This window comes from Neophocaena asiaeorientalis, unplaced genomic scaffold (assembly GCF_003031525.2).
Source record: "Neophocaena asiaeorientalis asiaeorientalis breed wild unplaced genomic scaffold, Neophocaena_asiaeorientalis_V1.1 scaffold136, whole genome shotgun sequence".
NCBI lineage: Eukaryota > Metazoa > Chordata > Mammalia > Artiodactyla > Phocoenidae > Neophocaena > Neophocaena asiaeorientalis.
The window spans coordinates 1,308,428-1,327,243 of NW_020185333.1; the positions used below are offsets into that span (position 1 = coordinate 1,308,428).

The following is an 18,816-nucleotide window of genomic DNA, read 5'->3' on the forward strand; positions in this document are numbered from 1 at the left end:
AGAGAAGAGCTAACACCTATCCTTCTCAAACTCTTCCAAAATATAGCAGAGGGAGGAACACTCCCAACCTCATTCTATGAGGCCACCATCATCCTGATATCAAAAGTAGGCAAAGATGTCGCAAAGAAAGAAAACTAAAGGCCAATATCACTGATGAACACAGATGCAAAATACTAGCAAACAGAATCAAACAGCACATTTAAAGGATCATACACCATGATCAAGTGGGGTTTATCCCAGGAATGCAAGGATTCTTCAATGTATGCAAGTCAATCAATGTGAAACACCATAGTAACAAACTGAAGCATAAAAACCATATGATCATCTCAATAGATGCAAAAGAGCTTTTGACAAAATTCAACACCCATTTATGATAAAAGCCCTCCAGAAAGTAGGCATAGAGGGAGCCTACCTCAACATAATAAAGGCCATATAAGACAAGCCCACAGCCAACATCGTTCTCAATGGTGAAAAACTGAAACCATTTCCACTAAGATCAGGAACCGAACAAGACAAGGTTGTCCACTCTCACCACTATTATTCAACATAGTTTTGGAAATTTTAGCCACAGCAATCAGAGAAGTAAAAGAAATAGAAGTAATCCAAATCAGAAAAGAAGAAGTAAAGCTGTCACTGTTTGCAGATGACATGATACTATACATAGAGAATCCTAAAGCTGCTACCAGAAATCCTCTAGAGCTAATCAATGAATTTGATAAAGTAGCAGGATACAAAATTAACGCACAGAAATCTCTTGCATTCCTATACACTAATGATGAAAAATCTGAAGGAGAAATTAAGGAAACACTCCCATTTACCATTGCTACTAAAAGAATAAAATACCTAGGAGTAAACCGAATGAAGGAGGAAAAAGACCTGTATGTAGAAAACTATAAGACACTGATGAAAGAAATTAAAGATGATGCAAACAGTTGGAGACATATACCATGTTCTTGGATTGGAAGAATCAACATTGTGAAAATGACTATACTACCCAAAGCAATCTACAGATTGAATGCAATCCCTATACTACTACCAATGGCATTTTCATAGAGCTAGAACAAAAAATTTCACAATTTGTATGGAGACACAAAAGACTCCGAATAGCCAAAGCAATCTTGAGAAAGAAAAACACAGCTGGAGGAATCAGGCTCCCAGGCTTCAGACTATGCTACAGAGCTACAGTAATCAAGACAGTATGGTACTGGCACGAAAACAGAAATATAGGTCAATGGAACAGGATACAAAGCCCAGAGATAAACCCACACACATATGGTCACCTTTTTTTGATAAAGGAGGCAAGAATATACGATGGAGAAGACAGCCTCTTCGATAAGTGGTGCTGGGAAAACTGGACAGGTACATGTAAAAGAATGAAATTAGAACACTCCTTAACACCATACACAAAAATAAACTCAAAATGGATTAAAGACCTAAATGTAAGGCCAGACACTACAAAACTCTTAGAGCAAAACATAGGTAGAACCCTCTGACATAAATCACAGCAAGATCCTTTTTGACCCACCTCATAGAGAAATGGAAATAAAAACAAAAATAAACAAATGGGACCTAATGAAACTTAAAAGCTTTTGCACAGCAAAGGAAACCACAAACAAGGTGAAAATACAAACCTCAGAATGGGTGAAAATATTTGTAAATGAAGCAACTGACAAAGGATTAAACTCCAAAATTTACAAACAGCTCATGCAGTTCAAAATCAAAAAAAACAAACCCAATCCAAAAATAGGCAGAAGACCTAAATAGACGTTTCTCCAAAGAAGATATAGAGATTGCCAACAAACACATGAAAGGATGCTCAACATCAGTAATCACTAGAGAAATGCAAATCAAAACTACAATGAGGTATCACCTCATACCAGTCAGATTGGCCATCATCAAAAAATCTACAAGCAATATGTGCTGGAGAGGGTGTGGAGAAAAGGGAACCCTCTTGCACTGTTGGTGGGAATGTAAATTGATACAGCCACTATGGAGAAAAGTATGGAGGTTCCTTAAAAAACTAAAAATAGAACTACCATATGTCCCAGCAATCCCACTACTGGGCATATACCCTGAGAAAACCATAATTCAAAAAGAGTCATGTACCACAATGTTCATTGCAGCTCTCTTTACAATAGCCAGGACATGGAAGCAACCTGAGTGTCCATCGACAGATGAATGGATAAAGAAGATGTGGCACATATATACAATGGAATATTACTCAGCCATAAAATGAAACAAAATTGAGTTATTTGTAGTGAGGTGGGTGGTCCTAGAGTCTGTCATACGGAGTGAAGTAAGTCAGAAAGAGAAAAACAAATACTGTATGCTAACACATATATATGGAATCTAAATTTTAAAAAAAGTCTGAAGAACCTAGGGGCAGGACAGGAATAAAGACGCAGACATAGAGAATGGACTTGAGAACATGAGGAGTGGAAAGGGTAACCTGGGATGAAGTGAGATAGTGGCATGTACATATATACACTACCATATGTAAAATAGATAGCTAGTGGGAAGCAGCAGCATAGCACAGGGAGATCAGCTCAGTGCTTTGTGACCACCTAGAGGGGTGGGATAGGGAGGGTGGGAGGGAGATGCAGGAGGGATGAGATATGGGGATATAAGTATATGTATAGCTGTTTCACTTTGTTATAAAGCAGAAACTATCACACCATTGTAAAGCAATTATACTCCATTAAAGATGTTTAAAAAACAAAAAAGTTAAAAGTACAAGCTTGGTGTGCTTGAGTAACTGAAGGAAGACCAGTGTTGCTGCAGCTACCCCATGGAAGTGAGCTTGCAGGAGTGAGCAGAAGACGTGTCACATAGGGCCTTATAGACCTGGTGAAAGAATTTAGATTTTATTCTGAGTATGATTAGACATCATTGAAGGGTTTTAAGCAGAGGTGTAGTAGGATAATTTATTTAATATATGAAGAATGAATTATAGGGGAGAAAAAGAGGGAAAAGGGAGACTAGTGGGAGGCTACTGCAGTGGTCTCTGTGAGCTGTAATGGCACTTGGTTTTGGGTGGTTGGTGGTACTGGCATTGGAGAAAGGAGATTGATTCAGAAATTGGCAAGGCTATGTCTTACCCACCCCTTCTCCCACCCCACCAATAGGAATACACACTAAACTTTAGCCACTCAGCGTTTCCAAAAAGTCCTGTAGTTAAATATATATTTACTTACCCCATTTTCCAAGCTTCCTAGAACCTGAACTCTTTTTATCTTGAAATACATATTAATATCCTGAGAAACTAATGATCCACATTAGAAAGTACTCGTGTATGAATAGAACATGTGTTTCAAAGGTTTATATCCTTTTTTCCTCCTCTCATCAGCCGTCTATTGATATTCAGTAAGAACTAGTGTTCTGGGGAACGTACTTTGAGAAACTCTGCTTTGAGGTAGGCATCAAGCCTCTGATCCAACATGAGGCGTTACTACAGTTGAACCCTCCAAGAGACGTTCTCTTTCCTTGTTCTTTCGAAGCACTTCATAGTATACTTCTGTTTACTAATAAATGGCATTTAGTAGATCCAAATTATTTTACACATAATTTATTATAAATATGTGAACTGTTATACACAGGGTTACTCAGTAAATATCTGCTCTCTGAAAGCCAGTAGTGTCTGTTGCTAGCGTACTTTTTTTTTTCTTTTTTTGTGGTACGCGGGCCTCTCACCGCTGTGGCCTCTCCCATTGCGGAGCACAGGCTCCGGACGCGCAGACCCAGTAGCCATGGCTCACGGGCCCAGCCGCTCCACGGCATATGGGATCCTCCCGGACCAGGGCACAAACCTGCATCCCCTGCATCGGCAGGCAGACTCTCAACCACTGCGCCACCAGGGAAGCCCGCTAGCATACTTTTTATACTTAGTTTCTATCACCTTGATTCATTTTTTTCTATTTTTACATATCATGCATTCCCATCTATGTTAAATGTCTCTTGGCATCATTTAGTATTTGGAAACACTCCATTCCCTTAGAGCTGTGCAATAATGATAATAACAATGATGAAGATAATACTGAAATAGACATTTTTCTTCTTTGAAACGCCCATGCCCTATCCATAAGAGCTGTATGATAATGATGAAAGTAATGCTAAAGTAGACATTTTCTCTCATAACTCTATAATTAAGATTTTCTGAATGTCACTAAGAAAGAAATCCAAATGGAAGTTGGCTTCCAGGATATCACACTCTTTGATTTTCCTCCTACCTCAGTGGTCTCTCCTTCCTAGTCTACTTACCTGGTTCTGCCTTATCTCTTCAACCCCTAAATACTAGAGTTCCTCAGGGATTAGTCCTTGAACCAGTTCTCTATCTACCTTCCTCCTTTGCCGATCTCATTCATTTCTATGGCTTTAAATACCATCTGTATGCTGACAACACCCACATTTATTTCTTCAGCTTGGACCTCTTCCTTGAAATCCAGATGATATAGCCAGTACCTATTTGACATCCCTATTTGGATGTCTCATAAGCATCTCAAACCCAACTCATCTGATACTGAACTCCTGATCTTCCGTCCAAACCTGCTGCTCCCTTGGTCTTCCCTATCTCGGTAAATGATATCTCCATTCTATAGTTGCTTAAGCCAAAACCCTTACAGATTTTTCTCTCACATCCTATATCCAGCCCATCAGCAAATCATGTCAACTCCACCTCAAAACATTATGTTCTAGAATCTGAGCATTTCTACTACCTCCACTTCAGGTCTAGGCCATCATCACCCCTTTTCTGGATATTTGTCTCTCAACTGTTGTCTCCGGCTTCTGAGCTTGTCCCCGTATAGTCTATTTTAACATAGTAGTCAGAGTGATGCTCTTAAAATATGTTACCTCTTTGCTCAAAAACCTCCCATTACATACAGAGTAAAAGCCAAAGTACCTAGAGTGCTGTCAAGACTTATCTAAACAAAGTGTTTTCAACCTCAACACTGTTGATATTTTGGGCCAGATAATTTTTGTTGTGGGGCCTGTCCTATGAATTGTAGGATGTTTAGCAGCATCCCTGGCCTCTACCCAGTTCCCCAGTTGTAATAACCACAAATGGCTCCAGACATTGCCAGATGTCCACTGGGGAGTAAGATCACCCCCACTGCTCTAGAACCACTGCTCTAAACCTGATCCCTACATTACCTCTTCTACCTCATCTCTGACTACTCTCCCTTTACTCATTCCTCCAGCCATACCACCTCCATGCTGTTTCTCCAATACACTAGACACTCTACTGCCTTAGGGCCTTTGCACTTGTTTTCCCTCTGCACAGATTAATTTTCCCTTACATAGCCATATGGCTCACTCCCTCACTTCCTTCCCTTTTTTGCTCAAATGTCTTCTCAGTGAGGCCTCCTTTGACCACCCAATTAATTTAAAAGTATCAACACCCATCTTTCATTTCTTGTACACCATTTCTTCTTCTCCTGCTCTGTTTTTCTGACTTGCTTGTTCATTGTCTCTCTTCCCCAATTAGAACATAAGCTTCATGGTGGTAGGTTTTATTTTTCCTGTTTTGTTCACTGGTGTATTCCCAACATCTAGAGCAGTACTTGACACATGATAAGTGCTCAGTTAACGTTTATTGAATGAATGAAAACAGCAAATGAAGAAAGTCTCAGAAGTAAAAAGATGTTTTTGTTTTATTGACAGCTCAGGAATTGGTCAATGACTGGTTAGATACCAAACTTAAGCAAGAACTAGCAAGTGATGGGGACGGTGATACTGAAGACACTGTGTCACGTATCCCTCCTGTGCCAGAAGCCAACGGGCATTTGAAATATGACAAGTTCGATGGTAAGAACTTACTTAATTGTGCTAAGCTTTATCATCCACTGAATGTGTCCAAGAAGTCTTTTTAATTGTTTTGAATAATAAATGATATGTTATTTGAGTTTTCTGTGTTTTGCTTATTTTTTAATTGGCTTTTATGTTTCTTGATTCAATTTAAATTACTTATCTATATCCTCAGTAAATTCGTGGGTTTTTTAAAATTAAAATATTCTATTATTTGTAATTCTTCTTATGATTATAATGGCAATTAATGCTGTTTAAGAGTGCCTCTTTCCATATATTGTTGGATGACCATTTACTTTGATGGCTTTTAAATGTTTTACTATATTTAAACATTGATATCTCATTTTGTGTTTACAAAATGCTTCATATGCCTTTATAAGGGAGGTTATTACTTGTACACAGAGTTAGTGTCAGACAAGTTAAATAGCTAACTTGTGAGGATTCCTCAGTTGTACCCAAAGAGTCTAAGATTTTTTTCCCTAGGCATAAGGATAGGCATAGTGATGGTGGTGGCATCTTGCCATGCATGGCTCAGACACCCCTGATGAACTCATCTTGCAGCATTTCCCTTGTTTAGGACACTACAAAATCCCCAGCTCGCAAATCACAAAGTCATGAGCCCTTAAAGTTAGGGGACTCCTCAAGATCACCTAATCTGATCTACCCTCTTCACCCCCTTAGACAGAGATTCTTCTGTAGTATCCCTAATATGGGGTAATACAATCTCTGCCTGAACACCTCCCAGGATAAGGAGCCTGCACTCTGGGAGGAGCCCATTCAGCTGCTGTGAGGCTCTAATATTCATAAATTATCTCTTAGTTAGGAGAATTAGGATTTTGTCCTCAGTACCTTTTACCCGTTTGTGCAACAGAAAATAATATCATGTTCTCTCTCTCAAGAAAAGTCTTTTCTTTTCTTGTGGGAGTTATAATCATATCTGATCTTTCATATACATCAGTCTTCCTAGATTAAATAGCACCAGTACTCTCAACAGTTCTTTATATCAAATTGTTTCTAGATATACTGATTGCCACCTTCTGGATGTTTTCTAGTTTAATGATATCATTATTAAAGTGAGGCATTTCAGTACATAATATTTATTCTAAAGCATGTCTGAAATATAATGAAACTGCTACTTTCTTTCATATGGTGCTAATATATCTAGTTATATCTCTTAGATTTGTTATTACCTTCTAGTATCTTATCAGGCCTCACTCATCTTATGCTTGTAGTATTACTTTTTTGGGGGATCAAAACATTGAACAAAAATATTACCTAGCCATTAAAAAAGGATGTTTATCAAAATTATTAACTAACGGACTTCCCTGGTGGCGCAGTGGTTAAGAATCCCCCTGCCAATGCAGGGGACATGGGTTCAAGCCCTGGTCCAGGAAGATCCCACATGTCGTGGAGCAACTAAGCTCGTGCGCCGCAACTGCTGAGCCTGCATGCCACAGCTACTGAGGACCGCACTCCTAGAGCCCATGCTCTGCAACAAGAGAAGCCACTACAACAAAGAGTAGCCCCTACTCACCGCAACTAGAGAAAGCCCACGTGTAGCAATGAAGACCCAACACAGCCAAAAATAAATACATTTATTTTTAAAAAATTATTAACTAACATATGATTATCTCAATAGGTGCAGGAAAAATACTTGACAAAATTAATTCCTGATTAAAACTCTCAGCAAACTAGTAATAAAAGGTAAATTTTTCATCCTGAAAGGGGCATTTACATGAGACATGTAGAAAACAAATACCAAAATGACAAGCGTAAATCCTGCCTTATCAAGAATTACATTACATGTAAATGGATTAAACATTCCAATCAAAAGATGGAGACTGGCAGAATTAACTTAAAAATATGACCTAACTATATGCTGTCCCAGGAGACACAGTCTAGAGTCAAAGACACAAACAGCTTGAAAATAAAAGGATGGAAAAAGATGTACTATGCAAACAGTAACCAAAAGAGAGTGAGAGCAGCTTACTAGTCCCAGAAAAAATAGGCTCTAAGATAAAAAATTGTTACTCAAGACAAAGAAGGGCATTCTAGGGCTTCCCTGGTGGCACAGCGGTTGAGAATCTGCCTGCCAATGCAGGGGACTCGGGTTTGAGCCCTTGTCTGGGAGGATCCCACATGCCGCCGAGCAGCTAGGCCCGTGAGCCACAACTGCTGAGCCTGTGTGTCTGGAGCCTGTGATCCGCAGCAACAGAGGCCGCAACAGTGAGAGGCCCGCGCACCGCGATGAAGAGTGGCCCCCGCTTGCCACAACTAGAGAAAGCCCTCGCACAGAAATGAAGACCCAACACAGCCAAAAATAAATGAATAAATAAATAAATAAATATTTTAAAAAAAAAAAAAAAAGGGCATTCTATAATAATAAAAGGGTCAATCCATCAAGAAAACATAACAAGTGTAAACATATATGCACCTAACAAAAGAGCCCCAAAATATGTGAAGCATAAACTGACAAAATTGAAGGGAGAAATAGATAATTCAGCAATAACAGTTGGAGACTTCAGTACCCCATTTTCAATAATGTATGGAAGTAAATAGAACATCATCAAGAACGATATTCAGTATTGCTAGTCATTAGGAAAAAGCAAATTAAAACTACCATGAATAACCACTATGCACCTATTATAATGGCTTAAATTAAAAGACTGATCATACCAAGTTTTGGTAAGGATATGGAGGAACTGGAACCCTCCTGCACTGCTGGTGAGAATGTGAAATTATATAACCACTTTGGAAAACAGCTTGACAGTTTCTTAAAAATTTAAACACGTAGTTATGTGATCCAACCATTCCAGTCCTAGGCATTTTCCCAAGAGAAAAGAAAGCAAATGTTCATACAAAGACTTGTACACAAATGTTCATAACAACTTTATTTGTAATAGCAAAATCTGGAAGCAACCCAAATGTTTATCCCCAGATGAATGAATGAACAAATTGTGGTATGCCCATACACTGGAATACTACTCAGCAATAAAAAGGGATAAACTATTGATACAACAACATGAATGAATCTCAAAATAATTATGCCGAGTAAAAGAAGGATGACCAGAAAGAGTACACAGTATATGATTTAATTGATACCAAATTCTGGAAAATTTAAACTAATCTATTGGCAGAAAGCGGGTCTGGGGTTGCCTGGGATAGGGCAAAGGGCATGGGGAGGAGTGAGAGGAAGAGATTGCAAATCTGCGTGAGGACCCTTTTGCAGCTGACAAACACATTCATTATCTTGATTGTAATGATGTTTAATGGTATCTATATATGTCAAAGCTTATTGCAGACTTTAAATATTTACAAGTTTATTATATGTCAATTATACCACGGTAAAACCTTTTTTAAAAAGAGCAGTGGAGTCCTCAAGGATGTTTAGATCCTTGTAACATAAATGTAAAATTAATAGCTTTTAAATTTGTCAGTGAGGGAGTTAGTGACTTGGGTGAGGGCAATTCCTCATGAGTGGAGGTTTTTTCCTCTTAGTTGAAGGTAATTGCTGAGGGCTGTATTCATCCAGTTGGCATTATCAGTTACTATTTATCGAACACTCACAGCTTTGTATTTTTATTGTACCAGGATTATTTACATAAATATGGAAATTGTACTAAAATTAAATTTTAAAAAAATTAAAAATTTTTTCCTTCTTTGTTGTTGTTATGTTTCCCCCAGATTTATGTGGTTATTTGGAGGAAGAAGACGAAAGTACCACCTTTCAAAAATTCATAGACCATCTGCTCCATAAAGATGTGGTAGATTCTGGGATATTGGAAGATCTTGGAATGAATGAAAACCAAGACAAGAAGTGGCAGAAGGATCCTCATCTTACCATGGAGATGAGACATAAGCAGGTGGGAGGGAAAAGCAAAATTAAAATGGATAACAGGAAGCAATTTTTGTGTAACACATTTAATAAGCTTAAATAAAGACTTAGGCTTTATTGTGAAAAAGGGTGCCATCTGTGGTTTGGTTAGAAAGAATAAAAATAAAATATAAGAACTTAAGAAGAAAAATAATGCTCATAAGCTGAAGATAGGAAACAATTTATTTAAGAAAACCAAAAAGAGGAATAATTGATTTTGACCATGAGAGTGGTGAGCTAAACTTTATTAGTTTGGATGTGATACTTCCTATTATAAATATGTAGATTGGGTTTTGCTTGAATTTGGTTTTTGTATTGTGAGATCAAGATATTAATATCATGAATATTCTGGTGAATGTTATAATGATAATTCTTTTCTAGACAGTGGGAAAATTCACTTATTTTGTGATTATAATTTGAAAGGGAGAACAGAGCTGAATTAAATCTAGTTCAGCTGTTTTGAATTAGAAAGGCGTATGGGAACTTTCTTTTCTCCAAAGGGAATAGTAGGTTATAGGAAAAAGATTCATCTCAACACTTTGTAGAGGAACTTAAGGAAGTCCGAAAGACCAAGTCTTTTCCACATGTCCAGAACCAAGACCAGGGTAGTATTAATGTCTATATGTGTGTATGCTATCTTTTTATAACACTGAATTTCTGATTACTTTAAACCATAATGTATGCCAAAGCAGCACTAAGGATGTGAGAGAAACTGGAGTAGATGCATGATCCTGGTTTGGATTTATGATAAAAGGGAAGAGAAAAGGTTCGGTAAGAGGTAGCAATTATCTAGAAGTCTTATCATAACTGAAGAGTAAGATAAGGGTAAAGTTAAATGAAGCAGGAAGGAAAGGACCACTCCTTAATTCATAGCGAGTCTAAAGAATTGAGTTTGAAAAAAATGATTGTGCTTATTCAGAAATACCTGTGAAGTTTGTGGTTTTGATTTCCAAATATGATCCAGAATCATTGATAAATTCAAATAAAGATAGAATTGAATAAAAGGTCCTGATGCTCCTTTAAGGCAGTAAATCACTGTTCTAGCCTTCACAAAGTAGCCTCTCCAAAATATCCTTATTCTTTCTTAAATTATAATTAACATACAGACAGAGCTTAAATAAATAACAGTACTGTACACCTTGGAAAATCTTATGGATTGAAAATCATTACTAAATAAGAATCCAGAATTTGGCATCCAACCCATTGGATTTTCAGCTCTTCTGTAGTGCCGATCATTCCCAAATTGTTTGGAGTCATCTCGCCTGACTTCATTTAAAATTTTGTATAGGCCATTACCCAGTAAACAAATGAATTTCCCCTATTTTTCTGGTAAACAGTGGGGTTCTGGGCCAAAATGTTTCAAAGTAGTTGTATTCTGAACTTCAAAATGTGTTCTAAGGCTTTGCATATCCCTTTCTACTTGAAAGGCTGCATTTCACCCTTGTTGTATTCTCTTTAAGGTAAAAGAAAATCGCTTAAGACGTGAGAAAGAACTGGAGCGCCAGAGAATTGAAAAGACCCTGAAAAAATCAGCCTTCTTAGAGGCTCAGTATCTGGTGCAAGAAGAGAAAAAAAGGAAGGCTCTAGAGGCCAAGAAAGAGGAGGAGGAGATTCAAAGGGAGATGGTAAAGCTGCGGAGGGAGATAATTGAGAGGAGACGCACTGTGGAGGAAGCGTGGAAAATGTAAGCCAGCCATGATGAGCAGCGTGAAGTGTTTTTGTTTAAGCAGTCATTTTGGAAGTACTTTAAAGGTCCTTAAAACGCACAGACAATGCAATAATAAAACACAAAAGAGAAATCACCCACTAGTCCACCATCTTAACAAGTTAGCTATTTTCATTTTTCCATGTTTCCTCCTGGTCTTGGTCCCTTTATGAACTTAACTGCGACCATAAAGTACATTTAATTTGTTATTCTGCTTGTTGTAATAACCACATCGCCTGGAGTCCTAAGGTCTGTATATTACTCCATTGAGTTCCTATACCATAATTTATGTAATGACCTCCACTCCCTATACTGCTAAGAATTTCAGCTAATTTCAGATTTTTCACCAATAGTGCAGTGAGCATCCTTAAGCATAAAGCTTTTTCATTCTTTTGAATTATGTTCATAGGAGTATAATTACTGAGGTAAATTGTAGGTTTTTTATGACTTTTGAAACATTGCCAAATTCCTTTCCAGACGAGTTGTGCATATTTACACAATTGCTGACAGTGAGCCCCACTCAGCGTTGGGGGAGATCATCATTTTCAATATTTTTGCACTTTTAATAGGTATTTTATTGGTTAGTGTGCATCTCTTTGTGTACCTGAACATTTGTAAGGTTGAACACGTTTCCTTATGCACGTTTGCTAATTATGCCTCATTCTATTGTGATTTGCCTCAGTGTCTTATCTTCTGATAATCATACAGAGAGTCACCATTGCCTTACTGCCACTGATAAAGAAAAAGAATATCTGACATAAGAGGGAAATCAAAATAGTCCTCACAGGATGTAGTACTATTGTGTATCCTCATGCAGAAAATGAGCTTCATAAATGAAATAACTAATGTATTTATTCTGAGAAACAGCACTGGTGCATAAACTGCAAAAGCCTTAGGACAATGTGCCTGAAATGCTTGAATACTCAAACTGAGGGGCCAGAAAGACCTATTAGCCTGCCACCCGCTTCCACCCCCATCAGCCTACACAGCTTTTCCCCCGTGTTCTTGACTGTTCTCATCCTACCCAGTTTAAAACAGCTCGGCAGTGGACGTGCATCTCATTCTTCCAAGTGCCAGGCTTGAAGCCTCCTCCAGAGGCCTTTCCTTTCAGAAAGCAATCTCCAGTTTTTTAGTGAGTTCTTGCTAAGGTCAGCCTTGCTCTTCAGATTGTTCTCAAGCCCTGAAGAATCTAGGCTGACCTAAAATAAATTGTGAAAACAAGTAATATTTGATGGTAGCAGGAAGTTCTGCTCACACTGGGCACTCAACAGACATTCACTAACCAGTCATTTCTTTTAAAAGTTAAAAGCTTATCCACATGGGGATATATGTATATGTATAGCTGATTCAATTATGTATATGTATAGCTGATTCAATTATACTCCAATAAAGATGTTTAAAAAATAATAATAAATAAAAGTGGGCAAAAAAAAAAAAAAAGCTTATCCACAGATACAGTGAGACAGGTAATATGCAGTACTTCTAGGTGGACAGACTGGTTTAAATGTTCCAGAAAGCAATTTGGCAATAAACAATAAGAGCCATAAAAATGTTATCACTTGACTGGGGAATTCCAGTCCTAGGAAAACTACCCTAAGAAAGTGATCAGAATCGCTTCTCGGCCTTTTTGCTAAGATCAAGTGTAGAAAGTGATCAGAAATCCAAAGATTTGTACACAAATATAATGAAAATAATATTATTTATAATAACAGACACTAATAAATATTGGAGAAATTAATAAATACTAGTTGTACAATGAAACAGTATCGACATGTTATCAGGGTTTTCTTCTGGGTAGAAATATGGATGGCTTTTATACACCTCCAATTTTGCACAATGAGCAAACATTGCTTTCATAACAGATACGTATTTTGATTTTTTTTAAAGACTACATCCATGGTATTAGAACTGTATTTCTTTAAATGCCCACTATGATCTGTCTGTAACTATCTAATATAACATTGTTATGACATTAGTAAGTTTGGAAAGAGTCAATAAAATTTTATTGTTGGTAGGGCTTTTAAAATTTATTTGTAAGGTGTCCTAAATCTGCTTCATTGCATAGTTTCAAAGTATCTTCTCTAAGAGATTTATTGATTACAAAGGGAAAAATAGCAACTTTACACTGGAGAAACTACCTTAACCAAATGATGGTCCATATCACCAGTAATAAGATTGTGTGCCCCCTGTATGATATATGATAATTAATGAATGAATGTCTATAGATTATTCTGTCATCCCTCTCTCAATTTGAGTTTCCACAACTACAAAGTGAAATTCAGAAAGACTGGTGACTTGCCTGAGTTTTCACAGCTGATTTGTAGCCAGAACCCATGAATCTAGATTCCTGACTAGATGCTATCTTTACTACATCATTGATAAAATATATACCTTATACACTTACACACGCCTGTGTAGTTTAATACACTCCAATAAGAAGGCAATGGCTATGAGCTGGCTTGGATTGCTGAGTGTAAGAGGGATGACTGGATGAGAAAGAAAAGGTAGGTGAGTGAGAAAGAGATAAGCAGAAATATGAGCAACAAAGTTACGAAGAGATTCTTGTTAACTTGCCTGAAGTCCTTTTCCTTATTGTTACTAAGTTCTATTTTTTCTCTTTCCAGCTGTTTTAGAATTAATATAAATTCCATTTTCTCCTTATTCAGTAACACCTGATTCTTTTATTATTTTTCTTCCGAGAAACCTTGTAAAAACCTTGTGGGAAAAATGTCATTCCTTTCTCACCTGAGGGTCCTGTTTTGTCTCCCCTTGTAAGAAGAGAGAGAACTTATGTCTGTATTAGAGAATACCTGATAGTTGTTATCTCTCAAATTTTTATCACTCAATTTTAAACTCAATTTTAAACTCAATAATATCACTCAAAAAACTTTACTAGAGGCTTCCCTGGTGGCGCAGTGGTTGAGAGTCCGCCTGCCGATGCAGGGGACACGGGTTTGTGCCCCGGTCCAGGAGGATCCCACATGCCGCGGAGCGGCTGGGTCCGTGAGCCATGGCCGCTGGGCCTGTGCGTCCGGAGCCTGTGCTCCGCAATGGGAGAGGCCACAACAGTGAGAGGCCCGTGTACTGCCAAAAAAAAAACAAAACCTTACTAAAATATATATAAGGCTTTCTCCTTTTCAGAGTACATTATAATTTTATTTCATTTAACTGTATTTTATAAAGGAATAAACTGAATCTCAAAAAAAATCGCCCTACTTTGTAGTTTTAGGGCCAGATCTAAAAATCTCTATCTTCTGATGGAAAATTCAGTGTTCATTCCACTATGGTATGTTCTAATTACTCACTGTTAAGTCTATTATTCATACTTGTGTTTTTTAATTGTTACTAATAGAGAGAAGAAAAAGCAAGAAGAAAATTCTCCAAAAAATCCAGAGAAAGGCATGTTTCAAAGTGTTCATACTCTTCTGGATGAAGAAAAAATGGCAAAAGAAAGAAAGAAGAAACTGAAAGAGTTATTAATCGAAACTTTCAAGGAAAATCACCAGGTAGGAATTGTAATGTCTCTTTCTTCAGCATTCTGTAGCATAAATGACAAAGGGCTCTGTCAGAGATGGACAGTGTAACACTAAGCCCAGTTGAGCCTCGTTACAAATACCAAAGTTGCCCACACCATTTGTTCTGTGCTACCCAGCTGGCTTAGTACACAGGGGAGTGCTTCAATCCTCTATTCAGGGCTATTCTTATATACTCCATGTGATTCTGGGAAATTGGGGTATGAATTTGGGATGTCTTCCTAAATTACCCATTTTAGAATTGCACGCAAGTGCTAATGTAGATCTCTGGCAGTTTGAAAGCGTAGCTTCCACTTTGACAGTCTTATGGACCGTTGTGTTCTGGATTATTCAGAAGAATTATTCAGAAAGTTACTTGCCTTTTGGTAGCTCAGATCCTAAACAATGACATGTTTGTGCTTCTACTTTTAATGGTCTGCATTTTATTTTACTCTTCTATCCCTTTCTTTAGTTTCACTTTTTGTAAAATTAACTGGCCAATTTTTTATTGACTAATGAGCATCCTCCCCAGGCTACTTAGGCAGAAATTTTTTTCAGTGAAGTGGGATTGATAACACTATAAATTTGGGGTTTATAAACATTTCAGGTGAAAGGAATTACTTGGAAGATTTGTAAATGAGGTGATCAGATGAGAAAAGATAAATATGTATATTTTATATCTCCTACAACATCCACTCCAAGGCCTTGGGCGTTGATGAAATTCAGTGAAAGTTAATGGAATGAATGTATAAATGAATGGATTTAACAAGAGAAAAGAATGTCAGGAAGAGATTGAGGGAGTTTGATAAATGTAGGATAGACTTAAAGGGACCTAGAAATTAAAAACAGGCCTGTGAATATGATATGGATAACTAAGATATGAGGGAAAAAGTAAAGTAGTCAAAGCAATTCTTTAAAGCTAGACACGTTTGATGGTAGCGTTTTGGACTGATAGGCAAAAAGTCATAATTACTCAAATATAAAACAACGAGTTTGGTCAGAGTTTTGGCTTTAGGAATAGGCAGAGGCAAGTGTGATAGGAGGAACTATTAAGAGTTGGGACTAACATTTTGGGAAAGATGGGCAAAGGCTTTTGGATGCTGCATCCCCTCCATGAGACGGGTGGAGTTAATGTGTCCTCCTACAGTAACAGTTCAGATTTATGAAAGAAAACAGGAAAGGAAATGAGTACAGAGGGGGCCATCTTGAGAAGACATAAGGAAAAAGGGCCATGACATGTTTGTTCCCCAACCAATGAGAGATGGATAAGATGTGTGTTCCCTATAAGATTAAGTTTTTACTTTTATTGAAGTCCACTGTGCAAGAAGAAGTAATACAGTCGTCCCTTGGTATCCAAGGGGGATTGGTTCCAGGATCCCCTGCAAATACCAAAATCTGTGGATGCTCAAATCCCTTATATAAAATAGCATAGCATTTGCATATAACCTATTCACATACTCCTGTATACTTTAAATCATCTCTAGATTACTTATAACAACTATGTAAAAAATTAAAAAATAGAAACCTGAATTAAGTAGAGTCAGAAGACCAGAAGGGGGAGCTCTTATGCCCTGTGACAATAGCAGAGCCCAAAAGGAAAAAGAAAAACTCTTATTTCCTGGCACGAACTCAGCCAATGAAAAGCCACGGACTCTGCCTACTACAGCCCTCCCAACTTACTTTTCCCTCTGTAAGAGTTCTCCTCCCCTTGCCCTGAAAGAACTTCCACATGGATTACCAAGGACGGAGATCCCAAATTGCAGTTCTTTGCTGATTCCAAATAAATCCATCTTTGCTGGAGTAAACCCTAGCAGTCTGTTTGTTCCAGGTCAACACCTAATACAGCATAAATGCTATGTAAATAGATGTAAATACAATGTAAATGCTATGTAAATAGTTGCCAGCCTGGCAAATCAAGTTTTGCTTTTTGGAACTTCATGGAAATTTTTTTTTTTCCGAATGTTTTCTATCCATGGTTGGTTGAATCCACAGATGTAGAGCTTGCAAATACAGAGGGCTGACTATATATGTTTTAGAAAGAAGTGTTAGGTATGAATTTCAGACACACAAAAAGAGTTTTACAAAATTAGTGGCCTACCAAAACAGATTACTCAGCTTTAAAAGGATCAGCTGGTGTATTTAAAAATGAGCCAATATGAATAAATTATCTCTACTTTGCCACAGATTCTGCTTGATTTGAACCTATATTTTTGAATCTTTATTTTGAAATAATTTTAGACATACAGAAAAATGGCAAAAAATAGTACATGGAGTTCCTGAATACCCTTCACCCAGCTCTCCTCAATGTTAACATCTTATATAACCATAGTTTAATTATCAAAACTAGGAAATTAACATTGGTAAAATACCATTAAGTACAATTAACAAGACTTATTAGAATGTCACCTATTTTTCCTCTAAGGTCTTTTTTCTGTTTCAGGACTTGATCTGTAATTTCATGCTGCATTTGCTTGTCGTGTCTCCTTAGTCTCCTTCAGTTTGTAATAGTTCCTCAATCTTCGCTTTTCTTTTATGACCTTGACAGTTTTGAAGAGTACTGGTCAGGTATTTTGTAGAATGTCTCTCAATTTGGGGTTTTCCGATGTTCTCTTCTGTTTAGATTGAGATTATGCATTACTGGTAAGAATACTACAAGAAGTGATGCTGTGCCCCGACACTGTAATGTCAGGTATACTTAATGGTTTCTTTTGTTGTTTTTTCTTCTTTGTTTTTTAATTTTTGAATTTTATTTTATTTATTTTTTTATACAGCAGGTTCTTATTAGTTATCCATTTAATACATATGAGTGTATATATGTCAATCCCAATCTCCCAATTCATCACACCACCACCCCCCAACCCCCCGCCGTTTTCCCCCTTGGTGTCCATACGTTTGTTCTCTACATCTGTGTCTCAATTTCTGCCCTGCAAACTAGTTCACCTGTACCATTTTTCTAGGTTCCACATATATGTGTTAATATACGATATTTGTTTTTCTCTTTTTGGCTTACTTCACTCTGTACAACAGTCTCTAGATCCATCCACGTCTCTACAAATGACCCAATTTCGTTCATTTTTATGGCTGAGTAATATTCCATTGTATATATGTACCACATCTTCTTTATCCATTCGTCTGTCGATGGGCATTTAGGTTGCTTCCATGATCTGGCTATTGTAAATAGTGCTGCAATGAACATTGGGGTGCATGTGTCTTTTTGAATTATGGTTTTCTTAGGGTATATGTTGAGTAGTGGGATTGCTGGGTCATATGGTAATTCTGTTTTTAGTTTTTTAAGGAACCTCCATACTTTTCTCCATAGTGGCTGCATCAATTTACATTCCCACCAACAGTGCAAGAGGGTTCCCTTTTCTCCACACCCTCTCCAGCATTTGTTGTTTGTAGATTTTCTGATGATGCCCATTCTAACTGGTGTGAGGTGATATCTCACTGTAGTTTTGATTTGAATTTCTCTAATAATTACTGATGTTGAGAAGCTTTTTATGTGCTTCCTGGCATTCTGTATGTCTTCTTTGGAGAAATGCCTATTTAGGTCTTCTGCCCATTTTTGGATTGGGTAGTTTCTTTCTTTAATATTGAGCTGCATGAACCGTTTATATATTTTGGAGATTAATCCTTTGTCCGATTTTTCACCATTGAGAATGATGTTTGCTGTAGGTTTGTCTTATATGGCCTTTATTATGTTGACGTAGGTCCCCTCTGTGCCCACTTTCTGGAGTTTCTATCATAAATGGGTGTTGTATTTTGTCAAAAGCCTTTTCTGCATCTATTGAGATGATCATATAGTTTTTATTCTTCAGTTTGTTACTGTGGTGTATCACATTGATTGATTTGTGTATATTGAAGAATCCTTGCATCCCTAGGATAAATCCCATTTGATCATGGCTTATGATCCTTTTAATGTG

General features: G+C 37.4%; 1 protein-coding gene across 7 annotated transcripts in view; it reads left to right on the plus strand.

The window, feature by feature from the left end:
- Nucleotides 1-18,816, plus strand: part of CCDC191 (coiled-coil domain containing 191) — a 102,611-nt gene that overhangs the window by 13,004 nt on the left and 70,791 nt on the right. For all 7 annotated transcript variants that reach the window (XM_024735390.1, XM_024735391.1, XM_024735393.1 and 4 more), the window contains exons 4-7: nt 5,659-5,802; nt 9,487-9,665; nt 11,137-11,360; nt 14,734-14,887. In XM_024735390.1, coding sequence (XP_024591158.1) covers nt 5,659-5,802; nt 9,487-9,665; nt 11,137-11,360; nt 14,734-14,887 — 701 coding nt within the window. The remainder of the gene's footprint in view (nt 1-5,658; nt 5,803-9,486; nt 9,666-11,136; nt 11,361-14,733; nt 14,888-18,816) is intronic.